The sequence below is a fragment of the Pelecanus crispus genome, chromosome 3 (genome assembly GCF_030463565.1).
Source record: "Pelecanus crispus isolate bPelCri1 chromosome 3, bPelCri1.pri, whole genome shotgun sequence".
Classification (NCBI taxonomy): domain Eukaryota; kingdom Metazoa; phylum Chordata; class Aves; order Pelecaniformes; family Pelecanidae; genus Pelecanus; species Pelecanus crispus.
The window spans coordinates 116,557,561-116,574,681 of NC_134645.1; the positions used below are offsets into that span (position 1 = coordinate 116,557,561).

General features: G+C 45.8%; 1 protein-coding gene across 2 annotated transcripts in view; it reads right to left on the reverse strand.

Moving 5' to 3' along the window:
• Positions 1-4,733, reverse strand: part of ROCK2 (Rho associated coiled-coil containing protein kinase 2) — a 102,689-nt gene extending 97,956 nt beyond the window's left edge. The window contains exon 1 of one of the 2 annotated variants that reach the window (XM_075707213.1): positions 4,636-4,733. In XM_075707213.1, coding sequence (XP_075563328.1) covers positions 4,636-4,713 — 78 coding nt within the window. In that variant the 5' untranslated portion in view covers positions 4,714-4,733. Of the gene's footprint in view, positions 1-884; positions 1,090-4,635 lie in introns of those variants that run through there. The other variant, XM_075707214.1, reaches the window with a different exon arrangement.
• Positions 4,734-17,121: the final 12,388 nt, after the last annotated feature.

Below are 17,121 nucleotides of genomic sequence, written 5' to 3' on the forward strand. Positions count from 1 at the left end.
TTGCTATATATAAATCCATCACACGGCAACAACGAACAAAAGACAATTCCATTTCTTTGAAGCTCATCTTTTTCAGCTGCAGTAGATGTTCTGAAATTACATATCAAAACCAGAAAATTTCTAGAAAGACTCAGAAGCTAAGAGAGAAGTAACAGCACAAGAACTACAACAAACAAGAAAAAATTATTTCTTCAAGAACAGAGAATCATTTGGCCTCTCAACTACTTACTGGGCAATGAATTTCAGATCAGATCCTGCTAACTGCTACATTTTCAGCTCTTCCCTGTGCTTGCTGGCTCAGATTAACACAACAGATTGCTCTTACTGATTCAAAATTATATGGCAATAAATTTAGGAAAATGAGATAACTTTCATACTAAATATGCAACTTCTATATTAAATGTGAAACACTTTGAAAGCTCATAAGGCCAAAATCCTGCAGAGGGATACATGTGCGTCAGCCGGGACCTGGAGACACTGTATTAACAGAGCTCAGCCTAGCGATCTGCTAAATTAACACTTTTGGTATAAAGTTGGTATCTATCCAGTTGATGAGATTGCTATGGATAGATGCACCTATTGAAAGGATCAGAGTCACAGCTGTATCTGCAACCCACTTTTCATTAGGAGTAAAATTCTAGGGTCTCAATGGCAAGGATCAACTTAGATGAACATCTATTCATGTTCAAACTAGTATAAATACACAGTCTACCCGTCAGCTTTATTTTAACAAACAAATAAACAGCAAATTAGTTCAGATTTGGGTTTTTTAAAGTTTTAAGGCATGTATATTCCAAGACACTTAAGCACTCTCCTGCTAATCATCTCTCCGTTTCTTAGTCCACCACAAGCACATTCCCAGCGTCGCCCAGCACCATGCTCACCATTTCACTGCTGCACTGCCTCATGAACAGTTTCAAGAAGTCCTTCTTTCAAAGGCTGACACAACCATAGCAGAACAGGCAGAAGACACTCAAACATTTTACAGCTCTAGTGTAATGTCAAGGTTTAAGCTTAACACCAAAATCCTGGGGCTTCCACTGAACAGGACCAAGGGCGGACACCAGATCTTTTCTCGAGGCAACTGCATTTGACTGCAGCTCCAGCAAAAGGACAGCTGCAGGGAGGATGATAAGATTTATCAGAGCTGTTGGTCACCCCCATAAAACTCTCAAGTTGAGTTCAGCATGTGCTGACGTGACACAGTTACACACAGCAAGGAAGGGGAAGTCTGGATTAGTTTTTTACACAGCCTACGTTGACCTATCTGCTCGAGTTTTAGAACACATTAAGTGTTCAGCTTACTTACCAACGCACCCTTAAATAACGCGTATTTAATACTATATAAAATAACTCAGATAATACTGCAGATACGGCATATATGCAAAAACATAAATACACAAATTTATTTGCAAACCATTGAGCTCTTCTTAAATGTAGCTGTCAACTAGGAACTATTTGGTAGGAATGTATTTATAGAAGGGTTTCTTATAGATCACCCAAGGTCAAATACCATTAAGCGCTATCATCAACGTGTACATGCAGTACACATAAAAATGTCACTTCATTAAATTAGTGGATGACACAAACTGGCAGAAGAGCAAATCGTAAGAATACAGTAGTTTTAAAAGTGATCTGCACAACCTAAATGCAATGCACAAAACAGGTTTTCATAACCACTAATGCAAAGTTACATGACCAAAAAGAGTGAAAGACTGTATCTTAGAAAGACCAAAACCAGAAGAAACCCACCAAGTGCAGGCTATGCATTTGAGCCATGCTAATGAGTTGAAAGTCCTCTATAATAGTTTTTCTTTAATTTAGCAGAAAAAGGATGGTGATAACCACGCCACACATTTCCATTTTTTTAAAATTCTGCCTTCATAAGTAACTACCAGGACAAACTAAATGGCAAGTTGTCCATCTCTTAATGCCTCTGAATTGAGACTGCATGTCTTTTTCAAAGATATACTTTAATCAAACAGAAATGATTATGCTCAATGCAGGCATAAGTAGACAAGCATTAAGGCATACTACATGGCAAAAATCACATTAGAAAAATCTAACTGTCTCTCCTGAGCCCCAAAGGGGGATGGGAGGAAAATAATCAATCAATGTATTTGGCTTCATAGATTTGCCTGCTGAAGAAATAGATGGATGTGGTCAGCAAGGTACACAAAGAAAGCCTCTTCATTTAGAGCCACTGAATAAATTCTCTCTTGATAGGCAGTGGAATTGGTATCTAGAGAAAGACAGCTTATTACCTCAGCTTTTCACATCTTTCAAATTTGCACCATGTGTTGTAGATTAACAGTTACTTTTTTGCTTTTTACGGCTTCCCAAAAATAAAGCATGCACACAAAATGCGGAATAGCAGCTGTTTATGACTTTTTACAGTGTAAGGAAATGAATTCCATTTTGAATTCCATTCCACATTTTTAGTTTTGGTTATGTTATTTTTGGAGGATGAAACAGTGGCATTCCAGCTTGTCTTTTTAAGACGTTTTCCCTGACTCTTAGTTTCTGTTGCTGTATTTCTACTTTTAACTGAAAACACATTTCCACTTACGATAATTTACACTGAAAGTGAGCTGTTTAGTAAACAAGTAAATTTTGCAATTTGAGTATGTTTTCAAACTCAGACTGCCTAGCAGAATGCCAATACAAAACTAATGTCAAATAGCATAAAGCAACAATACCAAAGTCCAAAAGAAAAAGCTTTTACAGGAAATCCGTTGCAAATTCCCTAAAAAAGAATAAATAAACAAATAAACTTGAAGTAGTTCATTATTTCATAGACATGCAGAATGCACAAGCTAGGAAATTTGATTGATTAGCATTATATTTTACTTGCTGCTAATTTTTTGAACAGTACTTAGAGAGTGCAGAGAGCGAAGTGATGACCTTTACCACAAAAAATATGCATTTACAATCCAGCTAACACTCTCCCATGGTTTGCTGATTTGTTCAATGTATTACATGAGGTGGTGTACATTGTAAGCACACAAAACAACAACAAAAATCAAGTGCTAAGCAGCCCAGTCTCAATTTTGCAGTCAGAATTTCTCTTCAGAAATATGAACAACAGTTTTTAGTGTATCTAATCTATGCCCAAGGCAGGAGAGGCAAGAGAATAAGAGAAACACACCATTGAGTATAAAAGCAGAGAGCGTGAAAAAGTCTACTGGGGTTAAGTATTAACCTGATGCATTTTTCAGAACGACTGTACTATTTTTAACTGCTCTTTTTTGGCCACAGGTCAAAGTTTTCCTTGCAAAATACCAAAGTGAAAATGCTGGGAGCGAAGCCCAGAGGCAGCTCTCTTTGCTTTGGCCTAGGCAAAAACTTATCTGAATCTCGTTAGATATGTAGCACTCTTTCCCACTCCCCTTCATTGACTACCATGGGTGTCATTATGCCTCCGAACATCTATGAGAGGAGTAATACAGTACTAAAAGCCTTGAGAACATTTTTTAGATGTTATAGGAAATTCCTATATTCTCAACACAGCACAGGCATACATACTGTTCAGTCAGTTCCTGTATTTTTGGCCAAACAGAACTGAGTCATTTGAAAGCAGAAAAAAAAAAAAAAAGGTTCAGTGTAAGTGCCTTGAGCAACTCTTGGAAGGACTGCGATTCTTCCCCCCTTTTTCTGTTCCTCATAACAGGGACACACTGGAAATCTTGGGACAGACTGGAAATATAAGGTTTGAAGACCCTTAAGTTCAGTTTAAAAAAAAAAAAAAAAAAAAATCAAGACTCCCTCTCACTGCCTTTCCAGGGTTTGGATGTTTTAAATGGGGAAATATAACTCCCTTCCCACTCCTTCCTGAGGGCATGGATTCCTTGCTAAAGGAAATTATATTTCATATACTCGCACAGAAAAATGCTATTTGAAATAGGAGACAGACGAATCAATTTGCCCCAATGGAAAATCAACGTGACCCCACAGGACCCCCCAGTTACATTTCTCCCTTAGGCGTGTCCTTTTCCTGAATTATTTCCACATCGCACAGCAAACCTCAGCTCCACCAGAGGAGGGTTTTATGGGGGGGGGGGGGAGGAGATGGGCACCGGGTGCCCGGCAGCGGGCACGCCAGCACTGCGAGGCGCGAAGGCAAACGGTGTAAACGATGCTGGGGGGGGGGGGGGGGGGGGGGGGAGGAGGGAAAAAAAGAAAAGATAAAAAAAAAAAAAAAAAAAGGCGCTTTCTTCCGCAGGTCAGATCTCTCCAGAGACGCTTCTCACTTCCCCAAAATAAGCTGTACCCAAAACGGGGCGCGCTGGCTCCCGGCGCGGTGCCCCCCTGCCCGCCCCGCCCCGCCAAAAGCAGCCGCGGGCGCCCGGGCCCGGGCCCGCCGCCTGCCCGCCCGGCGGGGCCCTCCCCTCAGGTGCCCGGGCGCCCCTCGCCCCCCTCGCCGGCGGGGCGGCCCGGCCGGGGGCGTGCGGAGGCACCGCCCGCCACCCCCGGGCAAGGCGCCGCCGTCCTCCCCCAGGAAGGCTCCTGCAGGACGCGGGAGCCCTCTCCTTCCTTCCTTCCTTCCCCCCGCCCTCCCCAGAGGAGGGCAGCGCTCCCTTTGTTACCCCGCCGAGCGCTTCCCCGCGGCGCGGCGCGGCCCGGCCGCCCCCTCACCAGCAGGCTCTCCACGTTGACCGGGGAGCGCGGGTCGCGGATCAGGGACTCCAGCTTCCTCTGGCGGCCCTCGAGCATCCCGGCCGCCGACTCCAGCGCCTCCGCCGTCAGGGGAGCCGCCGACATCTTCGCCGCCGGCTGCTGGCTCATCCTCCGGCCCGCCTAGCGGCGGCGGCGGCGGCGGCAGACCGTCCCCCCGCTGCCGGGGAGGAGGGGACTGAGCGGGGTCGCCCGGCGCGCCGGCGCGGGGCCTAGCGCGGCGCAGAGGCAGGGGAGAAGGCGGGGCCGCGGCGGGCCGGGCCTGCGGGGGGCGGGGGGCAGCGCCGCCGTTGCCGCCTGGCGGCCGCCCGGGCATGCAGGGCGCGGGGCCGCAGCCGCTGCTCGGGCCGGACCGGGCCGGGCGGGGCGGGGCGGGGCGGGGCGGGGGGAGCGCTTCCCGCCCTGCCCCCGCCGCTCCGCCCGCCCGGGGCCGTCCCTCGGCGGGCGCCGGCTCACGGCCCGCTCCCCGCCGCCGGCCGGGCCATGGCAGCGGCCGAGCGCCCCGCTGCGAGGGCGGAGGGAGGCGGGAAGGGGGAAGCGGGAAGCGAGAAGCGGCCGCCTCGGGCTCGGGCTCCCTCTGCTCCGCCTCGTCTGCTGCGAGAGCGGCAGCTGCGATCCCCGCCGGCCGCGCCTCGCCGCTCACTCCGCGGTGCGGCCGCCGCCGGTGCCGCTGCTCCCGCCGCCCGCCCCGGCCCGGCGCGGCCCGGCCTCCTCCTCCCCCGGCCCCGCGCCGCGGAGGCGGCCCCTTACCCACAAGGCCCCGCTGCGAGCGGCGGCGCATAGCTCCGCGCTCACTCACCGCCTAACTATAACCCTGAGCTCAGGGGCCGGGGCCGGGGCCGCCCTCAGCCCGCCGCCGCCCTCAGCCCGCCGCCCTCAGCCCGCCCCGCCAAGGTGACCTCCCGCTTCGCCGCTCCCCGAAGCAGCTGCCGCGGGCAAGGCCCGGCGGAGGGGCCGGGCCCGGGCACAGCAGCCGGAGGGAGAAAGGGCCGTGTGGCGGCTGGGTGAATTTTGGCCGAGAGCTCATCCTGCCCCCGTAGCCTAAAGCACACACACGCAGGAACAGTAAACGTGTGAGAAAGCGGGCGAGCGGCGCGTCGGGCACACGCGGAGGGAGGGCGGGGAGGTGGGAGGTGAGGGGCTGTGCGCGGAGGGAGCGGACCCCTCCTTCGCCCTGAGGCAGGCGAAGCTGGGCGCGCCGGGCCGGACGCGGCGGCTGCCCGGCGGGGGCCGGGATGGGTTTCCCAGGCCCGGGCGAGAGCGGGCTGTAGCGGGGGCAGTGCTGCTGATGGCTCCTGTCGGGGCTGCGGGGGCGGAGGGGGCGGGATGGACGGCAGGGGTGCTCCGTGGGGTGCTGAGGCTGTGGCCAAATGCGGTTCCAGCGGCCAGAGGGGACGAAGGGCTTCACAGTTCCGCTCTGTTGACTCTCCCCCGATGGCTGGATGGCACTGAGCTGATGTCAGAAAAACGGGCCAATATTTCAGCTTGAAAGGAAGAGGAGAGGGAGGCAAGGAGACGTAAATATGAGTCACTTGCATGGTTTTGCGTGAGATCACTCCGTGATACCCTGAGGCAGGGCCCTGGCGCTGAACAGCCCCCAGCTCCAGGGAAGGTCAGGTCTGAGCGTCAACCCAAACCCCACTAACTGCATTCTGTTTTACAGTCCACCGAACCGAAACCCCCGAACCTGACAGAAATACACACGCGCGCGCGTGAGTGCTTTGAAAAGTCAAATTGGGCGTTGTGACTCACGCTTCTTTCAGTGAACCAGACTGAGTCTGTGAGTTTTCTGAAGGAATTTGGTGAAAATCTCTTTGGGAGAGGCACTCTTTATTTATATCATAGGACTACTTCATCCCCCAAACAGAGTAGGATCCTCTTTACTGCAATGCCAACAAAAAAACCCCACATCATTTGCTCGACCAGTTTACTTTGCAATGAGATAAGGAGGTGCAACAACTGGTAGGATTGCTACTAGGATTAGGATATGGGTACTAGTAGGATCATGAAGTACGATGGCCTAGCACGTCAACCGTGAAAAGCTCTAAATTACCTAAAAGAAACATGATTTCTTCACGTACCCCTACTCATTGGCTAATTTCTTGTAAGCGGCACAGAAGAAATGTTTTAGATATTTTAAGAAGGGATTTAAAATAGGTTTGGACAAGAGACCAAAGACGGGGAGTGTATGTCTAGTGATCAATAAGGAGCCCATGCTGGCTTTTGCTAATGTCAACAGCAGTTTTGGGGGTGATTACAATGAGCTTGGAGTCGAGCACCAGGTGATGTGAAGATCTAAGCTCTCTTTTCAGTTTCCTTTTGGCTATAGGCAAGCTGCTTCTCTTTTCCTCATTTTTCTTGCAAGCTGCTTCTCTTTTCTTCATTTTTCTTATCTATAAAATAAGCTTTGTAAAAACTAATCTTTCCTTTTCTAGCTCATACGATTTAGTGACATTGTTCAGGGCGCTATTTAAACAAAGGTAACAAAGAAATTCTTAAATAAGCGTAACATCCCTTTTGCATACAAAAAAAGCATGATTGTGACTTCAAAAGCAAGTATGTAGAAACAGTACCTTCTTGAAATTCTTGCCCAATAGATCTGTTCCTCCAGCCTTCAGGACATATCTGTTTACTGACGAAACAAGTTTTACTCTGTTACAGGGACAAATTGACAATGGCAGAGTCAGCTGAATTCCTTTGTACGACACAAATCCTCAACAAAATCATCAGCAGAAGCTTTATTGCTGGTTATAAGTGATTAAGTGGCAAAAAGAGTACCTAGAAAGTCAGATCCTTCCCTCAGTGTTTGTGAAAAAACAGTTTTAACATGTTCTAAGTGAAAAATAACACCGACTTCTGCAATCTTTTTACAGTGCCTGTAGTGGCATCTGTCTCTTAGGATAACACCTATCTCAAACAATGACCATTTAAGGAAGAACTGTTGTACTTGGTCTGCGTATGGTGGTTTTGAAGTCCAATGCAGTGCATTGTCAAATGTTATTTACTGTGTTTCGTAAGGCAAAGTCCAAGCCTTTCAGCGTGCATGTTGCAGCTTTACGCCTGTGAGTCCACAGTTGGATCCTTCACCTCTCTCTCTACTTTTGAAATGCCATTTAACTCTTTAGGTGTCTACAGTCCAAATATGTCTTAGGTGTCCCAAGGCAGTCGGGAATTTTCTGTTGACCATTTTCAAAACTGGCTGCATTTTTATGAGCAGGTTTGTAAGAAGTTGGTAAACTGGGCTTATTGGTTAAAAGTCATCAGCTTCAGGTCATTCCTTTAGGGTATTCCATAGGGATCAAGCCTTCTCAGGAAGAAGAGGGATTTGGCTCTGGACCTCAGGCGTACTTTCACTACTAGCTATTGAAAAAGAAGAAAAAGGAGACAAACTACCCATCTGTGCATCTGTTTTAGGAGAAAGGGTGGCTATGTTTTTAGCACCTGCTGCTGGCTAGTTAAAGCTTTGGTAAATCCTCTTCTGAGGCTCCCACTCTCCGCAGGTGTTGTATAGAGAGCATAAGAGCACTACTGACAGGGGAGTTGATTCTACTAATTGGTAGGGTCCCTAAAATTTAGGTTTAGCCTCTCGTGTGGATCTAGTCCATTTTTGTGTTTTGCATGTGGGAAAACAGATGCATAGAAAAGTTAAGTGAGTTGCCAGTGATCTCATGGGCTGTCTCTGCCTAGAGACATGAATTGACTCTCATCCTGAATGAGAACCAAATTGTGACAAAGAGTAAGAAGGACAAAAAAACAAATAGTCCAAGCAAATACAGTCTTTGAGAGCTGCCAAAATTATGCCATGTCAAACTGCTATGGGCAAAGGTGCATAACTGCCATCCCTCCCCGCTGGGGCATCCAGGACACCGCGCTGATGGTTTGAACGTCACAGTCGATCGTCGTTGTTGTGGAAATAGGACAAGAGGTGCTTTTTTAGATAATGAGGTCTCGAGACTTTGGAGGTTGTACCTAAAGATTGTCATTCTACCTTCAGAAAATAATTTACATTTACTTCACTAGCATAAGGGTTTCTTTATTTTTAGATTCATAAATATGAAATAGGGATGGAAAGGAATATGTGTATTGTGTTTGTTTTTTTTTTAATTTTCCTTCCTCACATGCTAGTGTTTAATCAGTCTAAGGGTTAATAAATTATTTTTCTGGATTAAAAATAAACCCTTTTTTCTCCGTTTGAGGTTAATGAAAACAGACAGGAAGAAAGGTACATGACTTCTGTATCTGGGAGGTATAAAAGCACATGTTTTTAAAGGAGTCACAAAGTCAGCCACCATCATCGTAGTTGTTGATTTTCTGATTCCAGTGTTGTCTTGGTGCAAATATTATAGATATGTAAAGTCCACAAAAAACCATTTTTTTAACATTCTTTCATTTAATTTATGGTACAGCATCTGTTGCATTGCAACTAGCAGCTTTAAATACAAGCAGCTTTTCAAACCCCATGTATTTCCAAACCAGCAGCCCTCAGTAAGAATGACACTACCACATCAATCGATAGCACAGGCCAACTATAAAATTACAAAACCACTCAGCCATCTGTATAATTAAATGCAAACCAAAGTAATCAAGCAAATGTTAAAGAAAATATCTTCATATGGTAGACTTTATAGGTGAAGGCCTGCATCTACTGTTTCTACTTGGGGAGGAATATATTTTTGTCTCTGCTAGGTATGCCAGGTATCATTGCTTCCCACTATTTCAAACAGCATGTCTTGCTATATAGCTGATAAATGCAGAAATATTAGTCACTGCTGTCTATGCTGTGTTCAATTCAGTATCTTGAACACAAATACCAGAGGATCAAGAAAAGGAGGTGTGAAACGACAGTGGCTGCACAATGCCTGGGTGTGTCCTGATAATGCAGGAGTTGGTCTCTGCCTGCCTGTCTTTTAATTGGTTACATAATTCTCCCTAGCTAACTAACATTGCTTTTGTTAATGAGGTAGTTTCGTAGTTTCTTGGATGCACTGGGAAGACAGAAGTGAAACTGTGCATCTAGGTTAATTGAAATGCTTACGTGATGTTGATGTGCCAGATTCTGTGCTGTAAATCTCAGGAGGAAACTTGCAGTAAGCATAGCTTGGAGACTAAGGACAAAGTGACCTCAAGTTTTCCTTTGCTGCTTTCTACATTTAGGCTAAGTTTGGGGCTGTACAGCCCATAGGCGTAAGTCACAGCAGTTTGAGGGGCTGCTCTGATTTATGAAATCCTCCCCGTCGTGCTGTCAGTAGGCTGCTTATACTTCAGAGTACCTTGGAGCAGAGGAGGGTTTCTGCCACTCTTATTTCTGCTCTGAGCATTATCTCCAGCACTTCCTTTGCGTGACACATTGTAAAGGTTGCAAAATTGGAAGCATGCAGGGCACAAAGCTGCTAGTCCCTTGGAAGTGCAGGCCATAGCTTCTCACAGCTGTTTCTGCCTCCTTTTAGTTTTAAGGGGACTCAGAATTGATTCAGTCCTGTCACTTGCATGCCTGTAATACTTATCTCTTCCACTGAACACGTACCCGTATGAACAGGAGCATTTCTGATAGTTTATTCTGGTTTTAAGATCAAACGTTTAAATACCTGCTTCCCAAAATGGAACCCAAAGTTCAGAATTGGGCAGAGAGGCTCCTTATAGAAAACATGAAGAGACTCAGACATTTTAGAAAGGAGTGCCCAACTGCCTACTGAACAGAACTTGTAGAAAAAGTGTGCCCAAAATCCTGTGTTTTCCCAGATGATACGTGATCTGAAACAGCATGTCCGTCCTGATTCGATCTGGAATTCTTTAGTAGAGTGAGAACCCATGAACGTATTCTCCTTTCTCCATCCTGTGGCAATTCATGCTGTATATTCCACCTCCAAATAAAGTTCCTAGCTGCCGTCTTGCAGGTTTGTGTGTGGTTTTGCCTCTTTAAGGATGCATTCTGCTCAAGGAGTCTTTATGCAGTAAAAATGCATTAATAAGAAGATAAAGAGGCCAGGAAGAAAAGGCTCCCTAGCCTACCGATGAGAGCGCTCAGTAGGGTGGAGGCAGAGAGAGAGGTAGCAAACTTAGCAATCTTCACAGTTAGGTGGCTATTGAAGAGAGTATTTTTGGATTGCAGTCTTGGATTTTGGTGTAAGGACCACTGCAGGCACCTAATAAATCCTTCTTTTGATCTGGCCTATAGGCATACAGATGCAGGAACTGGCTTGGAAAGTGACAGTAAAACCCTGGGCACCAAACACTCCCTGCAATTAGGGGGAAATGCCAGCAGAAGATGACTTGTATAGAACGGGCTAAATAAAGATGATTATTGCTGTAGTTCTGTGTGCATCTCTGAATACCCACATTATGTGTCTCCGTATTAGCACTGTCATTCCTACGATCTGCTTTTCATCAAGACTTAGCCACTGTTAATTGTGGGGAAAACCAGCCAGTCTAGCTGATACTGCAGTTGCTGGGCCTACTCTTGGGGAACTTGCAGGGGCTGTAAAATAGGAATAAGAACAATCATGAGCACGGTAGTGAAGACACCATAGCTTTGCAGATAAGGATTTACGCTCTTGGAGAAATTACGTCATTTCGTATTTAAACAACATCAGAGTCAAGCAGGAAAGTAAACACTCAGCACAGAGAGGGAGGGAAAGAAAGAAAGAAAAAGAATATCCAGGGACCCTATTTTTTTTCCTCCTGTTTGGAAAAAAACACGATTTTCCTATTTGTCCTCATTTTGTCCAACAAGAAGGACAGTCTTGCTTAACAAGTGTTATTACTAGACTTGACTCTCAAATAGTAGATGGGATGACTGGGTGAAGAGGCTGGCATAGGGATGATCTCAGTTTTGCCCCAGTCCAAATGAATATTTCATCTAGGCTTTGGCGATGGGTGATGATGTTGAAACAAACCACTATGTGGGTAAGCAGAATTAAGGTATGAAAATGAAAATTGTCATAAAAGTGGTAGTTACAACCAAATTGGAAGAAAAGCTTTGAAGATTGTAATAAATTTGGTGTCAGATAAGCATCAGAATTCTGGAATTACTAAAACTGTATCTCAATTTCAATAAGAAGTGATTTTCAAATAAATTACTGCCAGAATGATGCCATATGATTGAAAATAACAAGTATAGATCTGTATCTTAAAAGGAGACAAATATGACAGTTATCAAACTCTTCCTGTGACCTCAGTAGCATACAATGTTTAAAAGAACATTGCTAGCAAGTAACAAAGATATGGAAGAAAGCAGGAAACAGTCTAAATGTACATCATACCGGACTAATCACAGCTATAAAATAATGGCAAAAAAAAAGTGCAGCTGATCTCATTTACCTTGTCTGCAGTAAATAATTTGATATGGTAAGGCTGGAGTTAATGGAAATTATTAAGGGAACTTTTCATGTACATTCTTTGTAGGAGATCCATCTATAAAACATTCCGGTGGGTAACATACTATTCCTAAACTATGAAAACTGACTATAGGTAAGACGGCAATGCCTTACGGGGTGAAATAGGAGGGTATTAGTTGAATCCTGGAAGATTTGGATTGGTAGGAATTACAAAGACCAGGCTTGGTCTGTCTTGTTTAACATTTTGAAATTAGAACCTTTTTGTTTACCAGCATGAAATCAAGGAGTGTGCTTGATGATGCTGGCTGTGTGCAGAGAGTCAGAAGACAACATCGATAGAGGGCTGAGGGCTGGGATACTGCTTGGAAGATCTGGATCTTCTCAATGACGGGAATGATAGAAATAGGATATAATTAAATGGTACAGTCTGTAGAGGGATGTGCCCTTGGGGGCTAGTAAGAAATTCTGATATAACGTGGGAACTTATTGTCTGGAAACAGCTGAGGAGAAATACTTCAGGTTTCCATTAGTTCATGGAAATGTGGAATTAAAAAGGGTAAATGCTATTGTAAAATTTAACAAAGATGCTCAAGTCAGATAGAGTAAGGGCAAGATCAACTAAAAACACTGCTGGAACGTAAATAGTGCTATTCATCTGTATTGAAGGAGAAGAACTGAAATTGGGAATTGGGCAGAGATACAGGAACAAGGCAGCCTGTTTTGTGTGAGATGACTTGAATAACTCAATTTGCTAAGTCCAGCAGAGGGGCAACAGAATATGGCAGTGTCTGTGGATACACCAAACAAGTCAATACCAAGGAGAGAGCTCTGTACATTACAGAACAATGTTGGCAGAGGAACGTATGCAGGTAAACTGGCCATAAATAGACTTACATGGGAAATAAGAAAGTTTCTAGCTATAAATGATGGGGGTTTGGTACAACCTTCATCTGAGTAAAGGTAGCAAGAAAATAACTACCTCTGATGTGAACAGTGGATTTTGAAAGGGTTGTACAATGTGGTGACTGGCATGGTAGGGACTGGAGTTGGGAGCCCTCAACGTCATTTTCAGTTCTTTGTTTCTGTGGCTGCAGACATAATAGTTTGTAAGAAGCATAGTGCAGCCCAGATGGAAGTGAAACCAAACCATTTCATGACCAGTTAAAGACTTTGTGGAGGTTGCATTTTTGTTCAAAACCCACAGTGAATATAATAAAAACCAGCACAGTTTGGACATAACCAAACTGGCTGTTTTTCCTTGCTGAAAGAAAATAACCTGAAAGCATTTCTTTGCGTGGACCATTAAGTGTTCTGTTTGACCCAATGTAGAATATTTGCTTTGGGTGCCTGAAAGAAAAGAGGTGGTCTCTTTTTTTATCTCATAGCATGGAGATACTTAGGATAAGAAAATCCTACTTTTGTCCAAGGGAATTAGAAGCAGAACTCTACTTCTTAGGAAGCTGTCAAAGGACTGGGGATCCCTGAAGGGGGAGAAAGGGGAAATTCTTCCTTGCATTGAAGGTGTTGCCCTGCACAAAGGCACCAAGTTCGTTGGGTCAGGGAGGAGGAATATGAGAATCATGGCTTCCCACCCTGGGAACCAGCGCGCTCCCCTGGGAGCTGTGTCCCTATCCCTCTCCATCTGTACAAAATCAAAGTGGTAACAGGAAGGATTAGAATCATAGAATCGTTTAGGTTGGAAAAGACCTTTAAGATCATCCAGTCCAACCATTAACCTAACACTACCAAGTCTACTCTAAGCCAATCAAGGGTAGACTAGACTGAACCATGTCCCAAAGTGCCACGTCTACCCGTTTTTTGAACGCTTCCAGGGATGGTGACTCCAACACCTCCCTGGGCAGCCTGTTCCAATGCCTGACTACCCTTTCCATGAAGAAATTTTTCCTAATTTCCAACCTAAACCTCCCCTGGCGCAGCTTGAGCCCATTTCCTCTCATCCTATCACTAACTACTTGGGAGAAGAGCCCAACACCCACCTCACTACAACCTCCTTTCAGGTAGTTGTAGAGAGCGATAAGGTCTCCCCTCAGCCTCCTCTTCTCCAGGCTAAACAACCCCAGTTCCCTCAGCTGCTCCTCATAAGGCCTGTGCTCCAGACCCTTCACCAGCTTTGTTGCCCTTCTCTGAACACGCTCCAGCACCTCAATGTCTTTCTTGTATTGAGGGGCCCAAAACTGGACACAGTATTCCAGGTGCAACCTCACCAGCGCCGAGTACAAGGGGACAATCACCTCCCTGCTCCTGCTGGCCACACTATTCCTGATACAAGCCAGGATGCTGTTGGCCTTCTTGGCCACCTGGGCACACTGCTGGCTCATGTTCAGCCGGCTGTCAACCAACACCCCCAGGTCCTTTTCAGCCAGGCAGCTTTCCAGCCACTCTTCCCCAAGCCTGTAGCGTTGCATGGGGCTGTTGTGCCCGAAGTGCAGGACCCGGCACTTGGCCTTGTTGAACCTCATCCAGTTGGCCTTGGCCCATTGATCCAGCCTGTCCAGGTCCCTCTGCAGGGCCATCCTACCCTCCAGCAGATCGACACTCCCACCCAGTTTGGTGTGATCTGCAAACTTCCTGAGGGCGCACTCAATCCCCTCATCCAGATCATCGATAAAGACATTAAACAAGGCTGGCCCCAAAACAGAGCCCTGGGGAACACCACTTGTGACCGGCTGCCAACTGGACTTAACTCCATTCACAACTCTGGGCTCGGCCACTCAACCAGTTTTTTACCCAGTGAAGACTACGCTCATCCAAGCCATGAGCTGCCAGCTTCCCAAGGAGAATGCTATGGGATTGAGTGTGGCCTGCCTCAAAACAGCCTCTGCTAAGGGGTCTCTGCTACCTAAGTAAATGCTCTGATCATTGAGCTGTTGGCTAATTGGGGACTTTTCTCCAACAGAGTTTATCCCCTCCTTTGGTTTTTTCCCAGACAAAACGATTCAGCAAATTTGAAGCAAATACTTTAGACATGACCGAAACCACATTTTCTGGGGAATTAACTATTTAAATAAATAAATAAATCACCCAACTCTAACTCTTACCACTTTTAAAATCTATGCTGCTTCTTTTCCACCTAAATTAAAAGAAATTTACTCTTTTTTTAAGTATAAGAGTTTGACCTGTCTACCCAGCCAGGGTAATAAATTAGGGCTCATTAATTATGCTGTTCTGGGGTACACGAGGCCTATTGTAGCACTTACAACTAATGCTTATTTCTTCAGCCTAGGAATTTTTTCCTCTCTTTGCAGCCCCTTTCATCCAGTCAGTTCCAACTGCTGGTCCGTAGGTGGGGGGGGGGGGGACACGGCACAACACGATATGACATGACACACTGTTCACTATTAACTTTTCATCCTTTTCTAGTCAACTAATTTAGAACTAATTAAAAAAAAAAGGAAGTACTTTTGTCAACATACTGCTGACTTGATGATAGTTTAAATAGATTATGCTGTGCCACAAGGTAGAAGCTGAACCATAGGAAACAAATGAAAAAAAAGGATATATCTAGCTAGAGTTGATAAAAGTGTAAGAAATGTTACAGTAAAACAGAATTCCAGCTCCGAACGAAGAGCTGGATCTGAAGCTGCCTGCAAAGTGGCAGCATGAAGAGTGATTTCACTACAGAAAAGAACAAAATTTGGTTTTTTCAGAATTTTCTGAACAGCTGTCCAAGATTCCCCCACAACAGGTATCGCAGGCAGGCAGGGAGCTGCATAGCCCGCAGAGTCAGTCAGCTGGTACCACCACAGCCCAGCCCCCCCTGATCTTCCAAGACCTGGAAGTCCTTGAACTTGGGCTGTCAAAGAGATGTGGGTAGATTATGCCTGATGTGCTGGAGAGAAAGCAGCAGCTAGGGATCTGGGGGGAAGCTGTTTGCTTTCCACCGAATTGGAATTTTACAGTGGAAAATTGTTCAACCAGAAGATTTCTGATCAGCTCACTTGGACCTCGTGGTGCACCGGCGTTGCGTCGCATCTTTCCAGATCGGTAGTTTCCAAATACTTGCCCTAGGCCATGACAAGCCGCCCTCTGATACATTCTTCACAGCATTTTCAATTGCTGTTTGATGCTGAGCGTAATTTGCAACGGGTCAGAAATGTGAGGTGGTGGTCTGGTGATGGAGACACGGGCGGAAGGGTGGTTGTAGACATCCCTCTAGTGGCCCCGCAGCCTCCGGGAAGCCAGCCAGCAGCTCGGCCGTCCCCAGGCGCAGCAGGGACGCGGGCCTGCGGACGCGCACGTCTATATATATATATATACACACACATAGTTGTGTCTTTGCACGCTGCGCACTTTGGTCAGCGTGGGCCTTGAGACCTGTCTGACATAACTGGGTAAGAAATAGTGGGTAATTTCTCCCTCTTTTGCCTTTCACCAAAGTTGCCCCTGAAACTCCGCACCAGTTCAGGCTGTTCAGATCGTTCATTGCACGCAAGCCACACTGCTGGAAGGACGTACCCGCTTCAGTTCCTCTCTGGCCGCTGTAAAAAAGATGCCCTGGGAGCTGAAAAAGGGGTGAGGAAAGGGTTAATCCTGTTGCTAAGCTTTTTTAAATGTCAGATTTAACCTAGAGAGGGAACAATTTTTTCAACATTGAAAAAAATGCAAGTCATCCTGAAGGTTAATCAGATGTTGCAGATTTTTGTGATTATAATACAAGACAGACAGAATACCAAAGGAGAAAAAACCCCGTATATGCAAAATAAACATAAGGAACATTTATTTGTACATTTGTAAAGGAATATTTATTTGTACATTTGTACACTTTGGCTTCTCAATTGAAATTGTCAGTAAGATGCTAATTTTGGTTATGTGTTTGGAACATTGAATTGATTTTGCCATTTAATTTGTTAAAGGACATGCAGTAAATTCTAGGAGCATCAATAAGCCCTGGGGCAGCATCTTTCAAGATAGCAGAGAGTTTTCCGGTGCTGTCTTCAGAGAGGACGCTCTCCTGGGGCACCTGGGAGGTCCTGGCACCCACCGCGATTGCTTCACGAAGGACGAGAGGAAATGGGCTTAAGCTGCGCCAGGGGAGGTTTAGGTTGGAAATTAGGAAAAAATTTCTTTACGGAAAGGGTGGTCAAGAATTGGA